At 36.3% G+C, this 23,228-nt stretch overlaps 1 protein-coding gene across 1 annotated transcript in view; it reads left to right on the plus strand.

Moving 5' to 3' along the window:
- LOC111048476 (pre-mRNA-processing factor 19) overlaps nucleotides 1–23,228 on the plus strand; it is a 58,677-nt gene that overhangs the window by 27,850 nt on the left and 7,599 nt on the right. Inside the window, exon 6 of the mRNA XM_022334364.2 lies at nucleotides 3,774–3,974. Within this exon, the coding sequence (XP_022190056.1) occupies nucleotides 3,774–3,974 (201 nt within the window). The remainder of the gene's footprint in view (nucleotides 1–3,773; nucleotides 3,975–23,228) is intronic.

Here is a 23,228-nt window from a genome sequence, read left to right on the forward strand (position 1 = left end):
CAGGTGAGACCCATAAGAGTGATGATAAAAAAACTTCATCACTCCTGTAGTATAGAATCCATAATGGAGGACTTAAAGGCTAAGGGATTGCTAGTGGTAGATGTAGTGAATAAGTTGAAGTGGAAAACTAAAGAACCATTAGACATGTTCATGGTTTCGTTCAGCGCAGAAGAGAATGTTAAGAAGGTTTTTGAACTTAAACATATTCTGGGTTGCAGAGTAGAAGTTGAAGCATTGAAGAAAGTTAATCTAATACCTCAATGTAAGCGTTGCCAGGCTTTCAACCACACTCAGGCTTATTGCAACAAGGAGGCCAGATGTGTGAAGTGCGCTGGAAAACATGCATCAAAGGAGTGTACGAAACCTAGTGAAGCACTACCGAAATGCATTCATTGTGGTGAAGCTCATCCTGCAAGCTACCGTGGTTGCTCTGTAGCAATTGAGTTACAAAAAATACGTAACTCGAGTAGGGTAGCCAGTAAGAATATAACATCAAAAAATGTTGTCGATTCTCAGGCTCGGAATGTGGCTAATTCTCAAAGTAGGCCCACTCAACATCAAAGTAGGCCCACAGAAAAGAGAATGACTTTCGCCGAAATCGTATCCAAAGAAAATAAATCGCAGATGAAGAAAAATGAAGAAGTAAAAGACACCTCACAAATCCTACAGCTCATCTTATCTAAACTTGATAAACAAGAGAAAATAATTTCATCCCTTCAATCTCGCATCGAGAAATTAGACAATAATAGACAACAAAAACCAAAATGATTCGTTCACTAAACATAATGGAATGGAACGCAAATGGACTCTTACAACGACAACTGGAATTGGAAGCAGTTCTAAACATAGATAATGTAGATATTTGTCTCATTTCTGAGTCTCACTTTACAAAACAGTCCTACATAAAATTTAAAGGTTACAGGACCTACCACGCCTTACATCCCAACAATGTTGCGAGAGGGGGGAGTTCAATCATAATCAAAGAGAGCATTCAGCATAATGAACACGTTAAATTAGAAACTGAACGAATTCAATTGATAGGAGTATGTGTGGAAGCAGTTAATTATCGATTTGTAGTTGCAGCTGTCTACTGTCCTCCTCGATATTCATTCAGAAAAGAAGATCATCTATCAATGTTTGATATGTTGGGAACGAGATTTATCCTTGGCGGTGACTTCAATTCAAAACACATTCATTGGGGATCACGATTAACAACTCATAAGGGCAAGGTACTTTACGAAGCTGTAAGAGAGTCAAGATGTGAATCTCTTTCAACTGGAAAACCAACTTATTGGCCTACAGATACAAGTAAGATACCTGATCTCATAGACTTTTTCATAATCAAAAACATTTCAGTAAACTATTTGCAAGTAGAGGAAAGTTTTGATCTCAATTCAGACCACTCTCCAATTATTCTGAAGTTGAGTGACACTATTTTACAAAAACAAAATAATTATCCCACACTAGTTAATAAGTATACAGATTGGGATGGCTTTCAGCAAGTGTTGGAGGAAAGAATTAACCTGAATTCACCATTAACAACTGCAGATCAAATAGATGAGGAGCTGGAAAAATTTGTTACTGATATACAACAGGCAGCCTGGTGTAATACTCCGCAGACTAGGAAACGAAGAACAGTAGGAAATAATTATCCATTGGAAATAAGAGAAATGATTGCAGAGAAAAGAAGAGCTAGAAGGAGGTGGCAGCATTCACGTTCTCCTCAAGATAAAAGATTACTGAATACTCTCACACAGGAACTGAAAAGAGAGATACAGTTTATTAAAAATGAATCAATCAACAGTTACTTGAGTAATTTGACAGGACAAGGCAACACTGATTACTCACTATGGAAGGCTTCTAAGAAAATAAAAACACCCATCCAACAAGTTCCCCCTATTAGGAAACTGAATAGACAATGGGCCAAGAATAATGAAGAAAAGGCACAGGCATTTGCTGATCATCTTGTGAATGTCTTCCAGCCAAACGTTGCAGCTCAAGAAGATCTAGAAATTGAAGGTAACATCATGCAGGAAAATCAAGAACTAATGAATGTCTCAGTAGAAGAAGTGAGAAAGGAAATAAAACTTATGAATGCTAAGAAAACTCCAGGATTTGACCTGATAACTGGCTTAGTCCTGAAGCATCTACCAAGGAAAGCACTCATCAAGCTAACAAACATCCTGAATGCTTCATTCAGACTCAGATTTGTACCAGGAGTCTGGAAAGTAGCTGAAGTTATAATGTTACTCAAGCCAGGAAAAGAACCACATGAAGTAGCTTCATACAGACCAATTTCATTGTTACCTGTGTTATCAAAGTTGTTTGAGAGGATATTATTGAGTAGACTCAAGCCAATAATTGAGAGAAAGCAATTAATTCCTAATCATCAATTTGGTTTCAGAAAAAAACACTCCACAATTGATCAAGTACATAGGATAGTTAATATAATAGAGAAGAGCTTGGAAGAAAAAAAGGTTTGTTCAGCAGTTTTTCTCGACATAGGGCAAGCTTTTGACAAAGTATGGCATGAGGGACTTCTTTATAAACTGAAGAAAATGCTTCCTAAGCAATTTACAGAAATATTGCAATCATATTTGACAGGAAGGTACTTTAGAGTCAAATATGAAGATTCATATTCTGATCTAAGAGAGATAAAAGCAGGAGTTCCGCAAGGAAGTGTTTTAGGACCAGTCCTTTATCTTCTCTTCACTAGTGATATCCCTAATTTGGAGGAGAATACCACAGCCACGTTCGCAGATGACACCGCCCTACTAGCAGTAGACAGTGATGTTGGTATTGCAACAGCGAAGCTTCAGAGATCTGTCAACAAGATACAAGACTGGACCAAAAAGTGGAGAATGAAGCTCAATGAGGAAAAGTCGATTCATGTTAACTTCACCAACAAGAGAGCTGTGTACCTTCCAATCAACATCAATGGAATTAATATACCACATGAAAATCAAGCTAAATACCTAGGTATGACTCTTGATGCTAAGCTTCGCTGGAAAGAGCATGTCAAAAAGAAAAAAGAAGAACTGAACATAAAATACAAGAAATTCTACTGGCTTATTGGAAGAAACTCATCACTTTCAATACCAAACAAATTGCTCCTCTACAAGCAGATCTTCAAACCTGTTTGGACCTATGGAATACAACTATGGGGCTGCACCAAACAGAGCAACGTCACCATCATACAAAGATTCCAGAACAAGGTGCTCCGAAACATCGTTGATGCTCCCTGGTATGTGCGGAACAGCGACATCCATAGGGACCTGGGAGTCAACATGGTATCCTGTGAGATTCAAAGGTATGCAGAAAGTCATGAAGAACGGCTCCACCAACACACGAACGTCGAAGCAATCCAGCTGCTAGACAACGGAGGGTTGGTGCGGAGACTGAAAAGAAGGAAACCATTTGAATTGGTGTGCAGTGAAAGTGGTGTCTAGTGAAAAAGCAGAGCAGTGATTGAGTGAAATCTAGCTTAAGTAGTACAGTTAATAGATGTACATAATAATTATTAGTAGGTAGCAGTAAGAAATTCTAAAGAGAGTTTCACTGTAGTCCATATTATATACAATTAGTAAATTAGGTTTGATTAAATTTGCTCATTAGTCTCAAGACTAGATAGCAATAGTAATGTGATTATTAAAAAAAAAAAAAAAAAAAAACTTCTTAAGAAGGCGACAAACGTTCTATTGTTATCCTATGGTGTTACAAAGTATTGATTGGTGTTGAAATCTATGTATTGTTGGTAACTATTTTTTGTTTAGGAGGTGGTAATTACTGGCTCGCCGGACACGACGATCAGAGTATGGGACGTGTCGACGTCGCAGTCGATGCAGCTGATCCGGGCGCACAGTGCCGCCGTCACTGGCCTCTCACTGCATCCAACCGGCGACTATGTGCTCTCCACCTCCTCCGACCAGCACTGGGCCTTCTCCGACATCAGAACTGGCCGGCTACTCACTAAGGTACCCTATTAAATAAATAACATTATGTAATAGAAGATAGAAATAAAATATGATTAAATATAGTAGATGAAATAATAAGAAAATATATAGAGAAATATTATCAAGGTGAAGGTAGATTTTGGTTTGTGCGTAAATGCCGTCGTCGACCAAGACAAGGTGAGGATCTCAGATTTGTCTGAATAACATAAAAGATTAGGTTCAATTATGTTTTAAAGTAGAAGGTTGGGTATCAGATCAAGTAGAAGGTTAGGTGATCTCAGATTTGTCTGAATAACCTAAAAGATTATGTTCATTTATGTTTTAAAGTAGAAGGTTAGGTGTGTACATTTAAATTGCAATATTGCTGATTTTATTCGAAATGTTTTTATTCTTACATAATAAACACAAATAACGAAAAGTTATTTGATCAGCTGTTTCAGCACATTTGAAATTTGGACAATTGAATGTTTCATCAGACAACAATGCCAGTCGTCTTCGACGTTGGAAGTTTGCGCACAAACGAAACCCACCTTAACATAGCTTCTGAAAATTCTAAACTGAAAGTAAGCATTTGTTGGAATAAAACCATTAGTTGAAATCCTATTATATTAAGCGAACAATTCCTGTATGTCTGTTTATTTTTTTCTATGACTGGTTATTTTTATATTATCTGGTTATTTATGTTCAACGGATCTCGATAACGGCTCTAGCGATTTTCACGAAATTTGGAACATAGTAGGTTTATGATATAAAAATTCGATTGCACTAGGTCTCATCCCTGGGGAAACTCGCTGAAGGACATTTAAAGGATAATTCATCCTTGGAAGAACAGATGATAATTTCGTCGTCTGTCGATGACAGAAGGTGCGTGTGCCTGTGTGGGAGATCAGCTGTGTAATCATTCAATCAGCTTACCGTATCTCGCGAGAAATATTATCTAGAAATTTCAATTGACTTGATCAAAATAATCTGATTTGTTGACATATCATAATATTCAAAGTTAATAATTATTTTACAGTTCTAAATGATTAGTGAGTGTTATTCTGTTATTCAATTTGGTATGTAAACAATCTAAATTAGAACTTTTATGTTTTCAAATATTTGGACTGAAAATTTGACCTGAACTCAAGTGTATGGAACATAGCCTACTTTTTGGAATATTAATAGTGTATAAATCAAAATTCGGGGAAGAAACCGTATTGGGCTGTGCCTGTTAGTCCTTCCTCAATCATTTTAAAGAATTGAGTTCTGCGTATCAATAAATAAATAAGCGAATCTCGGTGCCCCGATATTAAAATATTATATGTTTTTAGATTTGTAAATAAAATCCTAATGTTATAAAAGTCGATATGTTGCAGAATAAATCTATACAGGGTGGTTATAACGCAATCAGTACAGTGCGTCTTATCGCTTTAGATCCCCCCTCTCTCTCTCTATCTAACTCTGTCTATCTCTCCGAGGAGGAGGAGAAGGGTGCTTTCTCCTGGCAGAGCTGGCTGAGACCCCAGTCTTTGTTAAAACCGCAACGTTACAACCGCATAAAGTAAGTTAGTCAATCCGCATTTTATGTATTTTCCTCGGTTCTCCGTATTTTGTAAACCCCTCAAAGTTAACCCGCGTTGTTCATATGGTCCAAAACCGTGCCAGATGTAATCATTGTTCCTATTAATGTACAGTTTACTGATAAACTTAAATATTGATCTCGTTTATTGTAATTGTGAATCCACAAATCCTCATCCACAAATTTATTAATCCAAGTTCTGAGTTTGTTCTTACTAATTTGATCTTATTTATTCGGGTGTCAAGTGTTCAAATTCGCGAGTGTGATTGTGAAAAAGCTATTGCATTTCTATTATTTTTTCATATTTCTCTCAAAGACTGTAATTCCAAAACGTGTTTCATTTTTCAATCCAAAACGTACAATATCGTTGTTTGTAAAACGCTTATCGTTTATCCTTATCGCTTCCGAGATTGTTCTTTCCAACTTCCAATCTGTTCGGTTCGGTACGCCCACGCGCCAGAGAGCGCACGAATAGGAACAGCAACTGTCAGCTGGCAAGCGGTGCTAGCGCCACGTTCGCCTGGAGAGAGAACAAATAGGAGCAACGTTAACCTGCGCAGACGTATGCAGCCTTCACCTGTACAGGTTAGAGAGAGAAGGAGTGAGTAAGACAGGTGAGACTACACCGAATTCTATCCCATTCAATTCGCACTGTACTGCTCACCCCACAGCCCGACAGCTGTAGCAATAACATTATTGTTATTACCTCCAAGCGTTCGTTGTTTACCTTTTCGCAATGACAGATCCTCCGGAAACTAGCATAACAGAGTCGAACATTAACGTATCTGTCCTAAATCAAACAACAATGGACAGTTATAAGAGTGTCATTCAATACAAATTGCTCTCCAATAAGCGCTTACGACTTATTCAAAAAATAGAATTCACTTTGAAAAATATTCAAGGTGAAATTTCTCAAGCCATGATCAGTAAAATTGAAAATGATTTCAGTCTTTTCGAGAATATTAGTGAACAAATTTTTGAATTATCAGTTATTTATGACATCCAAGATGCTTCCCTGCATGATTCAATCAAAGTACGACGAATTGTATCCACGTTTCATTCAAATGTCAAAACCGCAAACTCCTGTAACCCCCACTGTTAGTAAATCTAATATTCAGTTACCGCGAATTCCACTCACAATATTCAACGGGAATATCAGCAAATGGAACGAGTTCTACAATAATTTTAAATGTTTTAAATTTTATCATTCATGATAATGACAGTTTGTCTGCTATTGAGAAATTCCAATACTTACGATCAAGTTTGAGAGATTCTGCTTATGAGAGCATTTCAAGCATTCCTTTATACGAACAAGTCTACTCATTAGCATATAAACAGTTGCAAAGACGTTATCTGAACCCACGTATCTTATCAAACTATTTCATTGATCAGATTCTCGATTGTAAAAGTGTTACAAAGGCTGACTATAATTCAATTCGGCAATTCATTGATGTAAATCAAGCGGCAATTGGGTCATTAAAGGGTCAGCAAATTGATGATCATTTCGATTTCTTATTACTATCAATTATGTTGAGGAAAATCGGCATGAAAACTCGCTATGATTTTGAATCGTCATTGTTGCCTAATGAAATACCGAATTGAATTGAATTGAGTTTATTTCGCCAAATTATACATGATTATAATATTTAAAAAGGGCACAAAATGCAAGCAGCACAACGTAACAATTATGTAAAATAAAACTTAAGACATCATGACCTAAGGAGTAATACAATAATTATATTAAATTATAATAGTGATACATCTTATAAGAAATAATAAAGGTTGATATCTATTAATAGTGTTATAAATAGAGAGCTTTAGACTATTATAGTTTATCCTTAGATCTGAGAAAATTGCACTGCTTAGCATATCTGAACCCTAATAGGAAATAATAATTGCCCACATAGGCCTAATGGGCCTGTTCGTGGGTCAATGAGTTCAGAACTGTATAATATTTATTATTCTACTGATAGTATTTTATGTTATTTAATAATAAAGACACACACACACACACACACACCCAGACACGTTGAATACGGAGCAATCACAATGGCATGGGATATATCCATGAGAAAAGGGTCTACACTTGACAGTCTGTTGACAAAGAGAGAAAGGGGGAAAGAAAGAGGAAATTAGGTAGGCCAATTTAGTGTTGGTAGGCAGATTGTAGCAGCCGCTCACATTGATCTACATCCATAGTCTTCAGCCAGTTTGAGACGATTTTTTTGTATTTGGATATTTTATATATACCCGGCTGACTAATTTCATGAGGAATATTATTCATAATGGTGTGACACAAAAATGATATATTCCTGTCGCAAACTGAGCGTAAGTTACGCGGGAGACCCGAGTGATGAAATCGCGCATGCCTAGTAAAATGATTAGACTCTGAATTGAAGTATATTTTATTCTTAAACATGTACAAAAGAACTGCCTTGATGAAGAGTTGCCTAATTCTGAAACCATCAAAAGTCAGGAACAACTGATCAGATGGAAATCTTCTGCAAAGGCCAAGGCCAGCTTTTATAATTGTTTTCTGGGTGACTGATAATTCATCTAGTAAGGTTTTGGGCGCACCTCCCCATAAAACAATACCATAGGACAAGACAGACTGGACATATGCAAAAAAAAACGGTTCTCAGGTGATTTATACTTAAGATTCCCCTCAGCTGGCTGAACACATAAATCATCTTCCTCAACCTACTATTGAGATATCTTACATGAGTGCTCCATGTCAGTCGACTATCTATGCTTATACCTAGGTATTTGTAATCATACACGGTTTCTATCACATCACAGCTGCAATCGTCACACCAATCACCACCGCATGTATGAACCAGTTTAATGTTGGTAGGAGGAGCACGGCTGTCATGTAGAAAAATAGGCAAACATTTGGTCTTTTTAGTGTTCATACTGAGTATATTTGTATTAATAGTATATTTCGCACTTAGGGCCGAAAATGAGACTTTTCCGGCTCGAAATCGGTTTTCAAGTCCGAGGCCGTAGGCCGAGGACTAGAAAAGATTGAGAGCCGGAAAAACATTTTTGCCCGTGTTGCGAACGCTATTTTTCGCCACACCAAAAAAAAAAAAAATAATAATGTTAATTTGGAAATTTGAAAGCAAAATTTTAAGGTTATGCTACTATAAATCATACAATGTTATTGAGGTTATGATAGTATCATTGTATTCTATTGATCGGTATCAAAACTACAAAATAATTCATATCATCTTATAGAAATGATCATTTATTGACAGTTTAAAAACGTATTTAATTAAACTAGATACATAAATACATATTAAATTATAAAAAATAAGCATTATTGACAGTCAATTCTTTGTTTTTCACGTAAAATAAATTAAATAATCATTATACTTTTTACACAACAAATTTCTATTATTTTATTCTTTATTATTTAAATAAAAGTTGAATGTACAGTTGTGATTATTTGAGAACATGAATCCTCTAGCAGATTCTACTACTTTTCTCTGAGATGTCACATGTAAATTCAAATTGTTTGTATTTACAGTCTCAGCTGTACCGGTACTACTTGTGCTTTGATTTTTGTTTCCAAAAATATTATCCAGAGTAAAAAAACTGTCTCCGTTTTCTTCCTCATTCTCTTCATTTTTGTTCTCGTCGACAATATTGACGTCTTCGTCTAGGGCACGTGCCTCGGAATTCGATGTTATAGTCGAACTGGTAGTGTGTCGGTCAAGACTATTGAAGAGCTTTTTTGACACTTCAACCTTCCTTGCAATTGAATCTTCAATATAGCCCTCGGCAACTGAAGAAGATTTCCAGCCTCCATGTCGTTTTAAAGTGAGCAAATCGCCCCCACCTTCAACTAACATTGAAGCTGATGTTCGTCGTAGTGCATGGCCGGTATAACTTTCAGGCTTATCAAGTCCAAGGTACTGAGCTACTTTCTTTGGCACAGCAGCTATAGTATTTTTACCTACATGCTGAGATGAACACTTTCCCTGGTTGTACTTTATAAATAATCTTTTACTTATCATAGTTGATGGACGAAGTGATATGTATTTGCGAATCAATTCACAAGGGCTGAAAGGGCAATCTTCATCAGTTATTGTGAAGCTTCTCTTCGAATGAGTTTTTCCTTCTTCAAGGAAAACTACGATAAAACTACCATTGTCTTTAATATCATCGACATTTAGTTGTAAAAGATCATCTCTTCGGCAAGCTCCAAAAATACCCAAAGCCATAATAGCCTTTGTTAGAAGCCATTCGCTGTCTGGAGCTTCTTTCATGAACTTCACTACTTCGTTACCTGTCAGAACGTTTGATTTTTAGGTTCGTAGTTGACATTGAGCTTTTTCAGAAATGTAGTGCATCGTGTAAATGATTTTGGGTCAATGTTGTGCTTCACATTGAGACAACTCTTAATCATCGAAAACTTGGACCAAACTGTACTAGCTTTACATACTTTAGATAAATTGGACAAATACACTAATAAAATTTCATCACACACTTCTGTAAGCACAATTTTCTCTTCATTCAGCCATTGAACAAATTTTTCGTAAGCATCGTCATATCTTTCCCTCGATTTGGTTGGTAATAGGTCTTCCGTAATTTCATTCGCCCTTCTCTTCATCGACTCACTCATCTTCTCCATTTCTGAAATTGAGACCAAAAGTTAGTAGGCTATAGGCATACCAATACAAAAGACCCTATATAGTAAATTACCTTCAAAATTTGTTGCAGACAGAGCTCTCACATTCAAATATTTTCATTTTAGACCATATTATTTTTGAAAAATGGTAGGTTAAATAGAAATTGAAAAATAAATAAAATTCAAACAGCCTATTTTGATAGTTTGAATCTTGGTTATGACAACTTTTACTGTCAATTAATTTCAATATTACTAATTAATAATTTACAATAGTGACTATATTTTTATACTATTTCGAATAATTGTTTGAATTTTTATAGCTCGCGCTTTGCGCCCGGTGCAATATCTCATGGATAGATGGATGAATAGAATTTTCATTACTATTTTCAAATAATGTGATGAAAAAAAATAATATAATTGCATATTTCACAGTTTTGTCTCAAAATATATCTAAAAAATTGATTGAAAAATTTAAATTACGGTGACTAATATACAAAATAACTAATACAAGTCGAAATTCATCGACAAAAAAAACGTCATTGACCGAGATTCGAACCTAGATCATGTTTGTTATTCACCGAACTTTGACTACTGATGTATCACGCCTTTAAGCTCTCGGCCATTAGGTACTGTTGAAAGTCGCTGCCTGACTGCTAACACATAGCATACACGTAATACTGTACTGTAAAATAGACTTGTAAAAAGGTTTACTTCACTCCTAAAAAGCGTACCGTACAACAGACTTTGGCTCATGACTTATATTATTAAAATTAATATTATTATCTGTCTCACAATAAAATTTTCACTCTGAATTAAGTCAGATAACGTAGGCTATGTAGGCTACTATAATAATAGAGTATAGCGCAAATTTGAAGCCGGTTTGCTGGCATTTTCACAACAAAATATTGCTCTGAAAATAGTTAAATCATAGAGAAAACATTCGAAGATTCAATCTTTAGTGGGCCTAATGTTTTCTCTATATGGTTTAATATTGAAGAAAAATTATCTAAAAGTTTTAATAATGAATTACGGAAAAATTACTAGGAATTTAACAGTCAAGGCTGAGTTTCACCAGTAGGCTTACCTTAAACTTCAGATCTGTGCTGTATTTGCTTATTATTATTGTTGATTGTATTGCATTAAGAAGTGGAATTCGATAATAAAAAAGAAACAATTATTACTCTACCTCACTTTTAAATATTGATACAATTATTGTACTTTGAATTCAAATTCGATTCTTCACTTTTAAATTAATACTTGCGATACGTACCTTTCTGACAATGGACAATGTAGCCAACATTATATTGTTGAGGCTATGGAGATATATCATCGTATTCTATTGTTTGATATCAAAAACACAATAATAAATATTAAATTATGAAACAGTAATTTATAAAATATATTATTATAGACATAATACCGCGATTCACGATACATAATTATATAGATTATTACAGTCATTATGAGATTATCTCTCTATGATTTTTGTGAGATCGGACACGATCAGCTGTTATTCAAGGTCATTTTACAGCCCTAGGGCCGTAAAGTTTTACCGGCCTGGTCGGAAAACAATCACTTTCGGCCTCCATATGACGCACGTAAACCAGCTCATTACATCCAAGTGTGGCGAAAACCAACTTTTCAATTGCCTCAGCTCACTTGAAGCAATTCTGTAGACATGCTCCAGCTGTCCCCCTCAAAATAGATTGCGGTGTCGTCAGCAAAAAGCATCATTTTCCCAGACATATTTTCCTGAATGATATTATTGATGTAAACCAGGAATATAATCGGACCAAGGGTGCTACCTTGGACCACACCATATCGAATGTCTTGTACGTTGCTTTCTACTTCTCCAATGGATACTAATTGGCGGCGGTTCGACAGAAAACTTTCGACCCAATCATGTGCTACACCAGTAATTCCTATGGCCGTTAATTTATTTATCAGCAAATCATGATCAATAGAGTCAAATGCCTTTGCCAGGTCAATAAATACATACATACATACATACATACATACATACATACATATCCGGGTCCCGTTCCAGCTAGTGCCGGGTCTGGGTGTTTACAATGCCTCTCTATCTTGTTCGGTCCTCCACCATCGCTCGTCCTCCACCTGCCGCCATCGGTGTCCTCTCTTCTCCACTTCGTTGGCCACTGAGTCTGTCCATCGTCGTCGCGGTCGTCCTCTTGGTCTCCTCCCTTCAATCCTCATCTCCTCCATTCTCCTTGGCAGCCGATCCTCTCTCATTCTCTTCATGTGCCCAAACCAGCGTAGTCTCATACTTTCAACCTTTTCCCTTATACTCCCCATTTTCAATTCTCTTCTTATATCCTCATTTCTAACTCTGTCTCTTCGTGTCTTCCCCTTTATTGCCCTGAGGAACCTCATTTCTCCTGCCTGTATTCGACTCCACTCTCTTTCCGTCATCGACCATGTCTCGGCTCCGTATAATATGATGGGTACGTAATACATCTTCTACATCATAATCTTTGCCTTTTCTGGTACTTTTCCATCCCAAATCAAATGTTTCACTGTTTGGTAGAAATTCCCCCCCCCTTTTGTAATCTTCTAGTTATCTCGTGGTTTATTCTCCCATCATCTGCAATTTCACTGCCCAAGTACCTGAAACTTCCAACATTTTTCAGGGGTTCTCCATTCAATCTGATATCTCCGGCAAAATTGTCATCCCTTCCAAAAACCATTACTTCACTCTTTTCCCTGCTTATTTTCAGACCATATTTCTCCATAACCCTGCTCCAAGCATCCAACTCCATCTGTACATCCTCAACTGTTTCTCCCCAAATCATCATATCATCCGCAAATATCATTTTCTTATCCCTTTCTCCTACTTCCTCTCTCACTTGTCTATTCATTCGCTCCATAACTACATTAAACAAGGCTGGTGATAGAATATTTCCCTGTTTTAGCCCATTCCTTACTTCAAACTCGTCTGTACAACCACTTTGTGTTCTTACTCTGCACTTATATCCCCTATACATCTCCTTTATTATGCCAATATGTTCTTTCTCAATCCCAAAATTTTTCATTTCCTGCTACAAACCTTGCCTATCCACTGAATCATACGCTTTCTCTATGTCTATAAATAGCATCACAATCTTCTTAATATATTCCCAGCTCTTTTCCATCAGTTGTCTTATGGAGAATATAAGATCTACTGTACTGCGGCCTGGTCGAAAACCATATTGTTCCTCACTTTGTTCAAGCTCGATTTTTGGGCTGATTCTGTTTAGTAATATTCTTTCGAAGATTTTCGCACAGTGGCTCATCAAGGTGATTACCCTATAATTTTTACAATTCTTCTTACTCCCTTTATAGGTCAATAAATAGTAATAGGATATATTTGTTATTATTTATGCCCTGTCTCAAATAATCACTGAGCTGGAAGAAACAGTTGGAAGAGTTGCGGTCATCCCTAAACCCAAATTGGTTATCTATTAGTATGTTATTATTCTTCAGATATTTGGTGAATTGCTTCTTGAAACATTTTTCGATAACCTTAGCTGAGAAGGCTGATTGGTCTGAAATTATTCAAATCGTCTTTGGCACCAGATTTATAGAGTGGAATGACTTTTGCTAGCTTGAGAACGTCTGGAAAAGTACCCGTAGTGAAGCTTCTATTAATAATGTGTCGGAGGGGGACTATAATAGAGTTAATATTGTTTTTCAAAAGACTTGCTGGTATACCATCGCAGCCGGGTGAAGAACCACCACGCAGCTCTGTAATGCAATTTTCCACATCCAACTCACTTACTTGTTGCAAGGCAAAAACCGAGTTGATTGGCGGGTAGTTCATATGAAGTAGGTTATTATTTTGGTTTTCATTTTTCATAACATTTGCAAGAGCTTCTCCAACTTTAGAAAAAAAAAATTGAATTTATTAGTTACGTCAAAGGTGGTAGAACAACTCTCTGTCTGGGGGCTCCGGTTAGCATAATTACCATTTAGAAATTTTTGAATTGGGTATGAGTTATTTTGAGGATTAATACAAGATATCTCATTAATAGTTCTCCAAAATGATATGGGTTTAGTAGCGGATAGTAATTTTTGCCTGTAGTAGCTATTTTTGGTATTTTTTAATGATCTGTTCAAGGTTTTTCTATAGTTATTATAGTATAATTTTAATTGCAAATTAAATGGTTGTCTGATAACAAGCTTACTTAATTTATTTCTTTTTTAATGGAGTTAACAAGCGAATCGGTGTTCCAGGGTTTTATTTTTTTAGATTTAACGGTTTTTGATTTGTGAGTAGTACAACTATCTTGTACTTCTTTGATTTTTCTAATAAAGGATTCAGTACATTGATTGACGCTTTCTATTGTGGTTATATCATCCCAGTTTTGTCGTGAAACAGTCTCTGATAATTTCAAGTAGTCAATGGAAGCATAGAGAGGTGCAGGTCTCATGTTGGGTGAGTAGTTCTTATTTTTAATTAGTATTGATGTCGCATAATGGTCGGTAATGTCAGCACGGAAAACAGCTGGACGGAGGGCCTCCGTATCAACGTGCTTGACAAAAATATGGTCAATGCAGGTCGAAGTGAAGGCCGTCCGCCTTGTAGGAACGTTAACACAAGAAACAAAACCGGCTTCATAAAGCGCATCTAGGTATCTATTACTGATATTGTTTATTTGATTTGAGAGGATATTACAATTGATATCACCGGCTATAATCTCGATGGTGTCGTTAAAACTATTTCTCTTATCATCATATCTATCTTCAAGTCCACCGATAAAATTTGACAAGTCCAGGCCCTGACATCGATAAACACATAAAACTCCAAACTTCTGCCCATCTCTATAGCAATCCAAATCTAAACAATTTACTCCTCCAATATTAATCTCTTTACAGGACGCATTAAGCTCAGATCTTACATAAATTAATACTCCATCATTCTGATTGAATTTAACTGATGTACGGAAACTACAGTATTCCTCTAAATGTGTTATATTCTCATCAAGACTCAACCAGGTTTCTGTCAGTATAACTATATCAAATTTGTGTTTAAGGCATTCCAAAAGAATGATAAAATCATCAAAATTTTTCCGATAACTCCCAATATTTAAATGTATAATACTTGAAGCATTCATGCCATTCTCTCTCAAATAGTCAGCATACACACCACATTCATCAAACTCCTCACATCCAACGTGTCTGTAATCACTCAATTCATCTAACACATTCATTCAGTTACTGTCCTTGCTCAAATGGAAGTCGAGGTTGAGCCAGTAGACTCCGGCTAGTGGCCTGATAATTATATCAATACTAATAATGATAATAGTAAACAAAACTACACAATGTAAATGCAGTGATAATTATAGGAGAATAGCCTACATGACAATAATTGCCAGTCCAAGAGTTATTTAGTGAAATCAATAAACCCAAACTACGAAAAAATAATTGTTTGAATTATCAAAGAATACCAATGTGTAAATCTTTACTAGATTTTTTGATCAAAAAGTCAAGAACTAATGAACTTATCAATGCAACCGGAACATCCACGTCAGTTAAATCCAATTCTAATATCGATAAGCCAAAAAATATATTCAATTCTAGCCTGATAGTTGCTAGCACTTCAAACGCAAACTCAGACTCTGAAAATTCAAACGTGAATAGAAAAGGTAACACCTCATGTAACGTTTGTTCATCAAAGGATCACAACATTTATTCTTGTCCAAAATTATTCAAAATGACAGTCAAAGAAAGATATGATGCTGTTAAGAGATTGAAACTTTGCTTTGCTTGTCTTAGCAACCAAAATAGAAAATTTTGCCGCTCCAATAAATCTTGCAAAACTTGTAGTTCAACTGGTCATCACACCTTACTCCATTTTGAAAAAATGCCGCTCAGATCTGAACCTCAAGTGTTGTCTTCTCAGTCTAATTTAGAAAACTCCGCTTCTAATGTATGTGATACCAACCTTCCTGCATCCGACTCCTCAAATTGCTTGTTGGGTACTGCTCAAGTTATTGTGTTTAATGTATTTAATCGTGCGGTGATTGACTCTAGATCGCAAGTCACCGTCATCACTAGAGAACTCATGAACAAGTTACATTTAAACCAAAACCTTCTAGCAGAAGGCTCGTCGGAATTGGGTCTCGAACATCAATTACCTACGGAAACGTTGACCTGAGTATTTCATCTAGATTTCAACCGCACTTCAAATTGAGTACCACCGCTACAGTGTCATTGAAACTAACGTGTAATCAACCTAGCGTAAGTTTCAATTCTGCAGACTTTCGACAGTTCGCAAATTTGAAATTAGCAGATGAGAGATTTTAGAATAGAATAGAATATATTTTTATTCAACATAATATAGAACAAAACATCCATATAGTTGAACAACGTCAATTATCAAAGTCAAAACAATTCATAAATCAATCAATACAATAGTCATATGAGAGTTTCTATAAAATAGAATTTTACATCTAATTACAAATTACTAGTCTATAAGAATAGGCTACGTCATGTATCATTAAAGAATTCTTGAAGACTATAATACCTCTTCTCAACCAAAAACCTATATAAATCTGTTTTGAAAGTAGCCGATGTATGGTTTAAATAAGTTGGAAGACCATTTAATAATTTCACTCCTACATAACTAGGTTTTTTCTCAAAAAGAGAAAGCCTGTGAGCTTGAACACTAAGATTGCCCCTATACCTCGTATTATAATGGTGCACGTCTGAATTAGTATTAAAATTATTAATATTCTTAACTACAAACAAAATTACTCTATAAATAAAAATACAAGGAACCGTAAGAAGTGATAGTTCTCTGAATGCTTCTCGGCATGTGTGGTTGTAGCCTAATCCTGCCAGGTATCTTATTGCCTTTTTTTGTAAAATAAATATTTTATTAATGTTTTTCAATGAAGAGCTACCCCAAATTTCTATTCCATACACAATATGGGAATATATTAAAGCATAATATAATAATTTCGCTGTGTCATTGGGCACATACCTGACAATATTTCTCAATATAAATAGATTCCTACTAATTCTAGTTGCCAGACCGTCAGTGTGTGCATTCCAGGACAGATCCTTATCAACAATCAATCCCAAAAAATTTGCCTCTTTTACATTTTCAACAGTGGACTCGCCAATGCTAATCACAGGCTGGAACATTTGATGCTTAGAACCAAACATAATATATTTACTTTTTTGGGGGTTTACTGACAGAAGTGACTCATTGTAATATTGTGCTACCATATTTGTTTTTATATTAGCATCCACTTCAAGATCAGCTAAATTTTTGTTGTTAAACATCAATGTCGTATCATCGGCATAAAGTGTTATGTTTGAACCCACTGGGACTGAGGACTGCACATTGTTAGTGTACAGAACAAAGAGCAGGGGCCCCAAAATAGAGCCTTGGGGCACGCCTCTTGTAACACTCAATCGCACTGATTCAGCCAGCTGAGAATGAGAGTCAACTGTAACAAACTGAACTCTATTTGTCAAATAAGACTTGATCAGACTACCACATACACCTCTAATTCCAACACTTTTCAGCCTACTAAGGAGTATTTCTTTATCAACACTGTCAAAAGCTTTGGAGAGATCCATAAATGTACCTACAGCAAAGTTACCCTCATCAACCTGATCAATAATACTTTCAATAAAGGTTACTGCTGCAGTTATTGTCGATTTGCCCCTCACAAAACCATTTTGACAGGACGAAATTAAATTGAATTGCTCGAGATAGGTTACTATCCTGTTATAAATTAGCTTCTCAAATACTTTTGAGAGAGAACAAAGAATAGAAATGGGTCTGTAATTATGTATGTCAGTTCTTATACCTTGCTTGAACAATGGTTTCACCTTAGCAACTTTGAGAAGATCTGGAAATATACCAATTTCAAAAGCATTATTCATTATGAAGACTAGAGGAAGAGCTATTTCATTACAACATTCCTTTATCACATGAACTGGAATATTATCAAATCCAACACTATTTTTTGTTTTGATACTTTTTATAATCTTGAGAATTTCTACACTATTAGTTGGAAACAAGAAAATACTGTTGTTACAATTATTTGATTTGTCTAAGGATGGAGCATCAATAACTTGTAGATTTGATTTTGGAGCATTGATTTTGGGAGCCATTGATATGAAAAATCTATTGAAAGTATCTGCTATCTGCTTGGAGTTATTTAGAGTTTTCCCATTTTCTTCTAACTCTATATTAGGCTGTATTTGTTTTATTTTACCTCTGAATTCGTTAATGATTTTCCAGGTAGTCTTGATTTATTTGTTTCTCTTAAAATCCTATCACTTAAACATTTCTTTTTTGCTTCAACAACTTTATAATCATACATTTTCTTAATATTTGTCAATAGCTCAATATCAATTCTCATACCATCATTCATTCTGAGTTTAGCCACTTCCAAAAGGTTTCTTATTTGTATAATTTCATCAGTAATCCATTCACCTCTAAATTTCTTTTTGCTTTGATTCTTATCACTTCTACGCTTTAAAGGGCAATTTATATTAAGGTGAGATAGTAAAACTTCATGGAATCGCGCAAACTGGTTATTTACATCTGTTGCATTATAAACTGAAACCCATGATTCACCACCCAAAGAAGTTTTCAGTTTCATTATATTATCAGTTGAGCAATTATACATTGGAGGGCCAAGGGGTAATTTCTTAGTCTTGAATCTTTTTATGGAATCATGTGTTTGAAATACCTGTGCAGTATGATCAGACAAAAGTGTATGAAGAATTTGTACTGAATAAAAACCTATATCAATATTAGTAACAATGTTGTCAATGGCTGTTGTACTTATTCTAGATATTCTTGTAGGTTCTTTAATGACATAGTGCAAATCAAATAGGTTAAGAATACTGACAAGATTTCTATGTTCAGAGGAACTTTTTAAAACATTAATATTATAATCACCAGCAATAATCACCTTATCAGTTAAATGACTGCAAAAACGACCACACAAGATTTCAAGCTTTTCAAAAAATACACTAGAATCACCGCTAGGCGACCGATACAGACCTAAAATGGAATAAGAACTTCCATTAACCTTGAAACTAAAGCCACATATCTCGATATCTTTCACCTTACAAAGATCAGAAGTATTTAGAACGGTAAATTTATAATTAATAATATTCAACAATTCAAGACTAACATATATGACTACTCCTCCCTTCCTCATATCAACTCTGCTATAGCTACATACTAAAGACATGTTATTAATACGAAGGGAATTAATTTCATGTTCTTTCAGCCCGTGCTCGGTTCAGATGCAGACCATGTCTAGTGTGAAGTCTTCTACCAATATCACTAATATTTACAAAAGAAACGTTTTTGAAATGTTTACACAGATTGAAATTTTCCTCATTGGCTTTCTCAATTTCTTTATTGATAGCAGACCATTTTGGAAGGTCGTGTCTGTGAGGCACTGAAAAAACTATCACATATTTAGCCCGTCGGTTTTGCAGATCCTGTAGTTTGCTACGAAGTGCTGCATGAAGCTCCTCCCTCTCATTACAGGCGATGTCGTTTCCTCCTGCCAAGAAAACGCTAACATCGTTGTCGCTCAGCTCACCAGACTCCTCTGCTACGTCCCTGAATTTCGCTCGCGGTTTGACCATGGCCGTGAATTTATGGTCTCCAGCGTGGAAGTGCTTATGGACGTCCCTTCCTGGCTGCTTGCGAAGAATCGCACGTTCAGAGACCTTGTATTTGTAGGCCTAGTTCTGGAGTTTGTTCTCCTGGCCGACAGCAAGGGCTGTGGCTCATCCACCTCCAGCACAGAGAATCTATTTTCAGTCTGAGTTAAGGGACTGGAAACACGACGTCTAGGTCTTACTGTATTTTTAGGCATATCAAACTCTGATTCCGAAAGTGAGGACTCGCAATTCTTAGAATTTTTTATCAAATTTAGTTCTGCCTGTAAGTTTGCAATTTTATCCGCAGCAAGTTGAGCATCTCTTTCCAAAATATTGATGATGGCATCTCTTGAACTAAGCTCATCCTTCATCTGAAGTTCTAGGTCCTCCAACTCATTCACTCTCAACTTCAAAGCGCAAATTTCACTATTTGCCACTCTCTCATTGGACAGAGATTCATCTAGCATTAAAGTTCTGTTTTCCTTTTCTACCTTCAATTTTTCCAATAGAGATGTATTCTCGTCTTTAGCATCATTTACCATTGTCATTAAATCAGAATTCACCTTCAAAGAAGCATCATATTTATTTAACAATGAAGTAGTTAATGGAATAAGATCAACTACAGCTTCATTTGAGAATTTATGACTAATTCCGACTAGTGTAGCGTGAAAATCAATAGCTATGTCGATCAAATCGTCATTTATAAGACCCTCTTTCAAATCATCAATATCGGCTTCTATTCCTCGAATGAGATTGCTTCGATTTGCTCGAGTACGCACTGAAGACATTTTAAATTGAAGTCCGTGATAAGAATGGTCTTGTGAAAAGGAAACTAAAAAGAAGGGAAGAGAAGGATGCGTCAAGAGGGCGAACGAGACGTCAGCGGAAAAGGAAGCCCCCGAGTAAGGAAACAAAAGGATTTTGAAATTTTAAAATACCCGCTTCACAAGGAGTAGGCTTGTCGTCATGGCAACGAAAGAACGCCGCAGTTAGTAGAAGATAATAAAGCCTGTTACAAAATCTATTCTACACTTTCTATGCCAGTTGTTATTTATCCACTTTTGTCTGTCCTGATTAGATAGAACTGTTTATCAGTGTTGAGCACGGAAATATCAAATTGATAAAAATCTTATATTTATTTTATGAATCTTCTAAGATTGATTTAATCATAGGTGCTGATTGCTTCATTGACATTTTATGTAGTGAGCACACATTATTGAAGTTTGAGTCTGGGCCTCATGTGTTGAATACAAAATTCGGTTGTGTCGTTATCGGAAAGGTTGATTCTGCCAGCCAGTCTGAAGCCGTTACAGCCTCACTCGCTTGTATAGAACCAATCAATGAAGTGCTTCACAAGTTTTGGGAATCCGAAGAAGCTCCAACCGTCGCTCCAGAAGATCCTTCACATAAATATTGCGGGAGACTCTTTACCGATACTACAAGGCGCCTTCCTTCTGGCCGGTACGTTGTAGCGCTACCGTTCAAAGAAGAAAGTGTAAAATCAGGCCACAATCGAATCTCCTCTATGAAAGAGTACTTCTCTCTTTAGAAAAGATTGGCACCGGACAATGTTATGTGCAAACAATACCACACTCATGAAACGCACCAGGTGGGCGGTCGACTACGCAACTCAGCGATTGCATGTAATGTGAAGCACCCTCCACTACTGCCTAAAAATCTGAACACTTCACCAACCCAGTGGCAATTGGCCACTATTCAGCATTCCGGGCGCTGATACTATTTACTTTCACAAACGATTGTCAAATAAAAAACAATCATTTCTAAATATAATTGGATGACCAGCATAAAATTATATTTGTTTTCTTTATTTTGTCGTATCATTGTTTAAAATAAGTCCAAAACAAATAAGTTACCAGCCTTTTCACTGATGAATCGGTTTTACGGATTAAATAATATAGTGATAGATTCAAGTATTTTCTGTACTTTTGGAAATTAATTAATGGTTTCAAATGACATATTGATGTAAAGCCAGTTTCTTTCTGAATTGAATCGCATATTCATATTTTTTATCGATACAGCGGTTTTCATGAGAGGAATTGATATTTGACGCGGTGTTTTGCATGTAATTCATATGGGAAGCCGGCGTTTGCCAGCCGAGAGGTCGCAGTCTGACGTAGGCTCATGCCATCTGATGCGCGTACGTAAACGCGATCGAGGCAACCTGCTTTATACCATCCTTGCTGATTGCGTTCTAACCATTCCGCCCACCAAATTACGATTGCGTCAAAGCGATCCAACCTGGCGCCGACAATGACACCAGAGTGATGACACTTTGCACCGCAAGTGGGGTCATGAAGCGCGTAGTGAATCGCGTGATCGTGCTTCCCATTAATAATTGAAATGTATACAGATCTACAACAACAATAGGAAAATGTTCCAGTGTTGTAACAGACTTTTTCTGAACTCTTAATTTTGTGTTTCTTCATTCAGTGTTATAATTTGTGACTCCACATATGTATTTCAAATTCTACGTTATTTAAATTCGTTGAAACTTAATTTGGTGGGCGGAATAGTTAGAACGCAATCAGCAAGGATGGTATATAGCAGGTTGCCTCGATCGCGTCTACGTAAGCGCATGAGATGGCATGAGCCTACGTCAGACTGCGACCTCTCGGCCGGCAAACGCCGGCTTCCCATATTGTTCAAGCCAGTTTCTTTGTATAGTAGTTTTAGTTTTCCTTGATCTGCTGCTTATTGCTGAGAAAGAGATTTTGTCCTGTTATCGTTTTCATTCCCACGACTTGAGCCATCCCCTTCGCTCTAGGCATGTGCAGCCCAGAGCTGAGTTAAGTTGCAAAACAGATCTCATTGTCGACAGATCATTGTTTTTCGTTAGGATAGTTGATCCATGATTAGCAACTCCTATTTGTTTAATTTGTTATTTTTTGAATATGTCATCGTGGGAAATTCGTTCCATTATTATTGTAAATATAATATATTCGTTACGTGGAATTGACTCATAACTTGTGCTTGTGTTTGTGTTTTTGAAAACCCCTTAAAAAATACCCCTTTTTTGAAAATTCGTAGCTCCGGAACCAAAAAAGGTAGAATCCTGCGCGACCACTCAATTTATTTGAAATCTTATTCTCTTTAATTTTGTCGAGAATGATTTTTCTTGAGAAACTCAAGGTTCACGAGATAAAATGGGAAAATTGAAAAAAGTCCGAAATTTTGGGGGGTTTTGGGGGTGAAGCCGCCCTCTGGCGTGTCAGCAAATTTCAGATTCGAATTCAGCGCCCCAAAATACATATAGAACTGTCGAGAAAAATTATTTCGGGGCTGTTTCCTGAAAAACTACCATTTGACTGGACTACATATCTGTAAACATTTCAGGAGTTCCGCCCCATCTATGCAAAGTTTGATTTTAGATTCCCAATTATCAGGCTTCAGATACAATTTAAACGAAAAATTC

Source organism: Nilaparvata lugens, chromosome 10, assembly GCF_014356525.2.
Source record: "Nilaparvata lugens isolate BPH chromosome 10, ASM1435652v1, whole genome shotgun sequence".
NCBI lineage: Eukaryota > Metazoa > Arthropoda > Insecta > Hemiptera > Delphacidae > Nilaparvata > Nilaparvata lugens.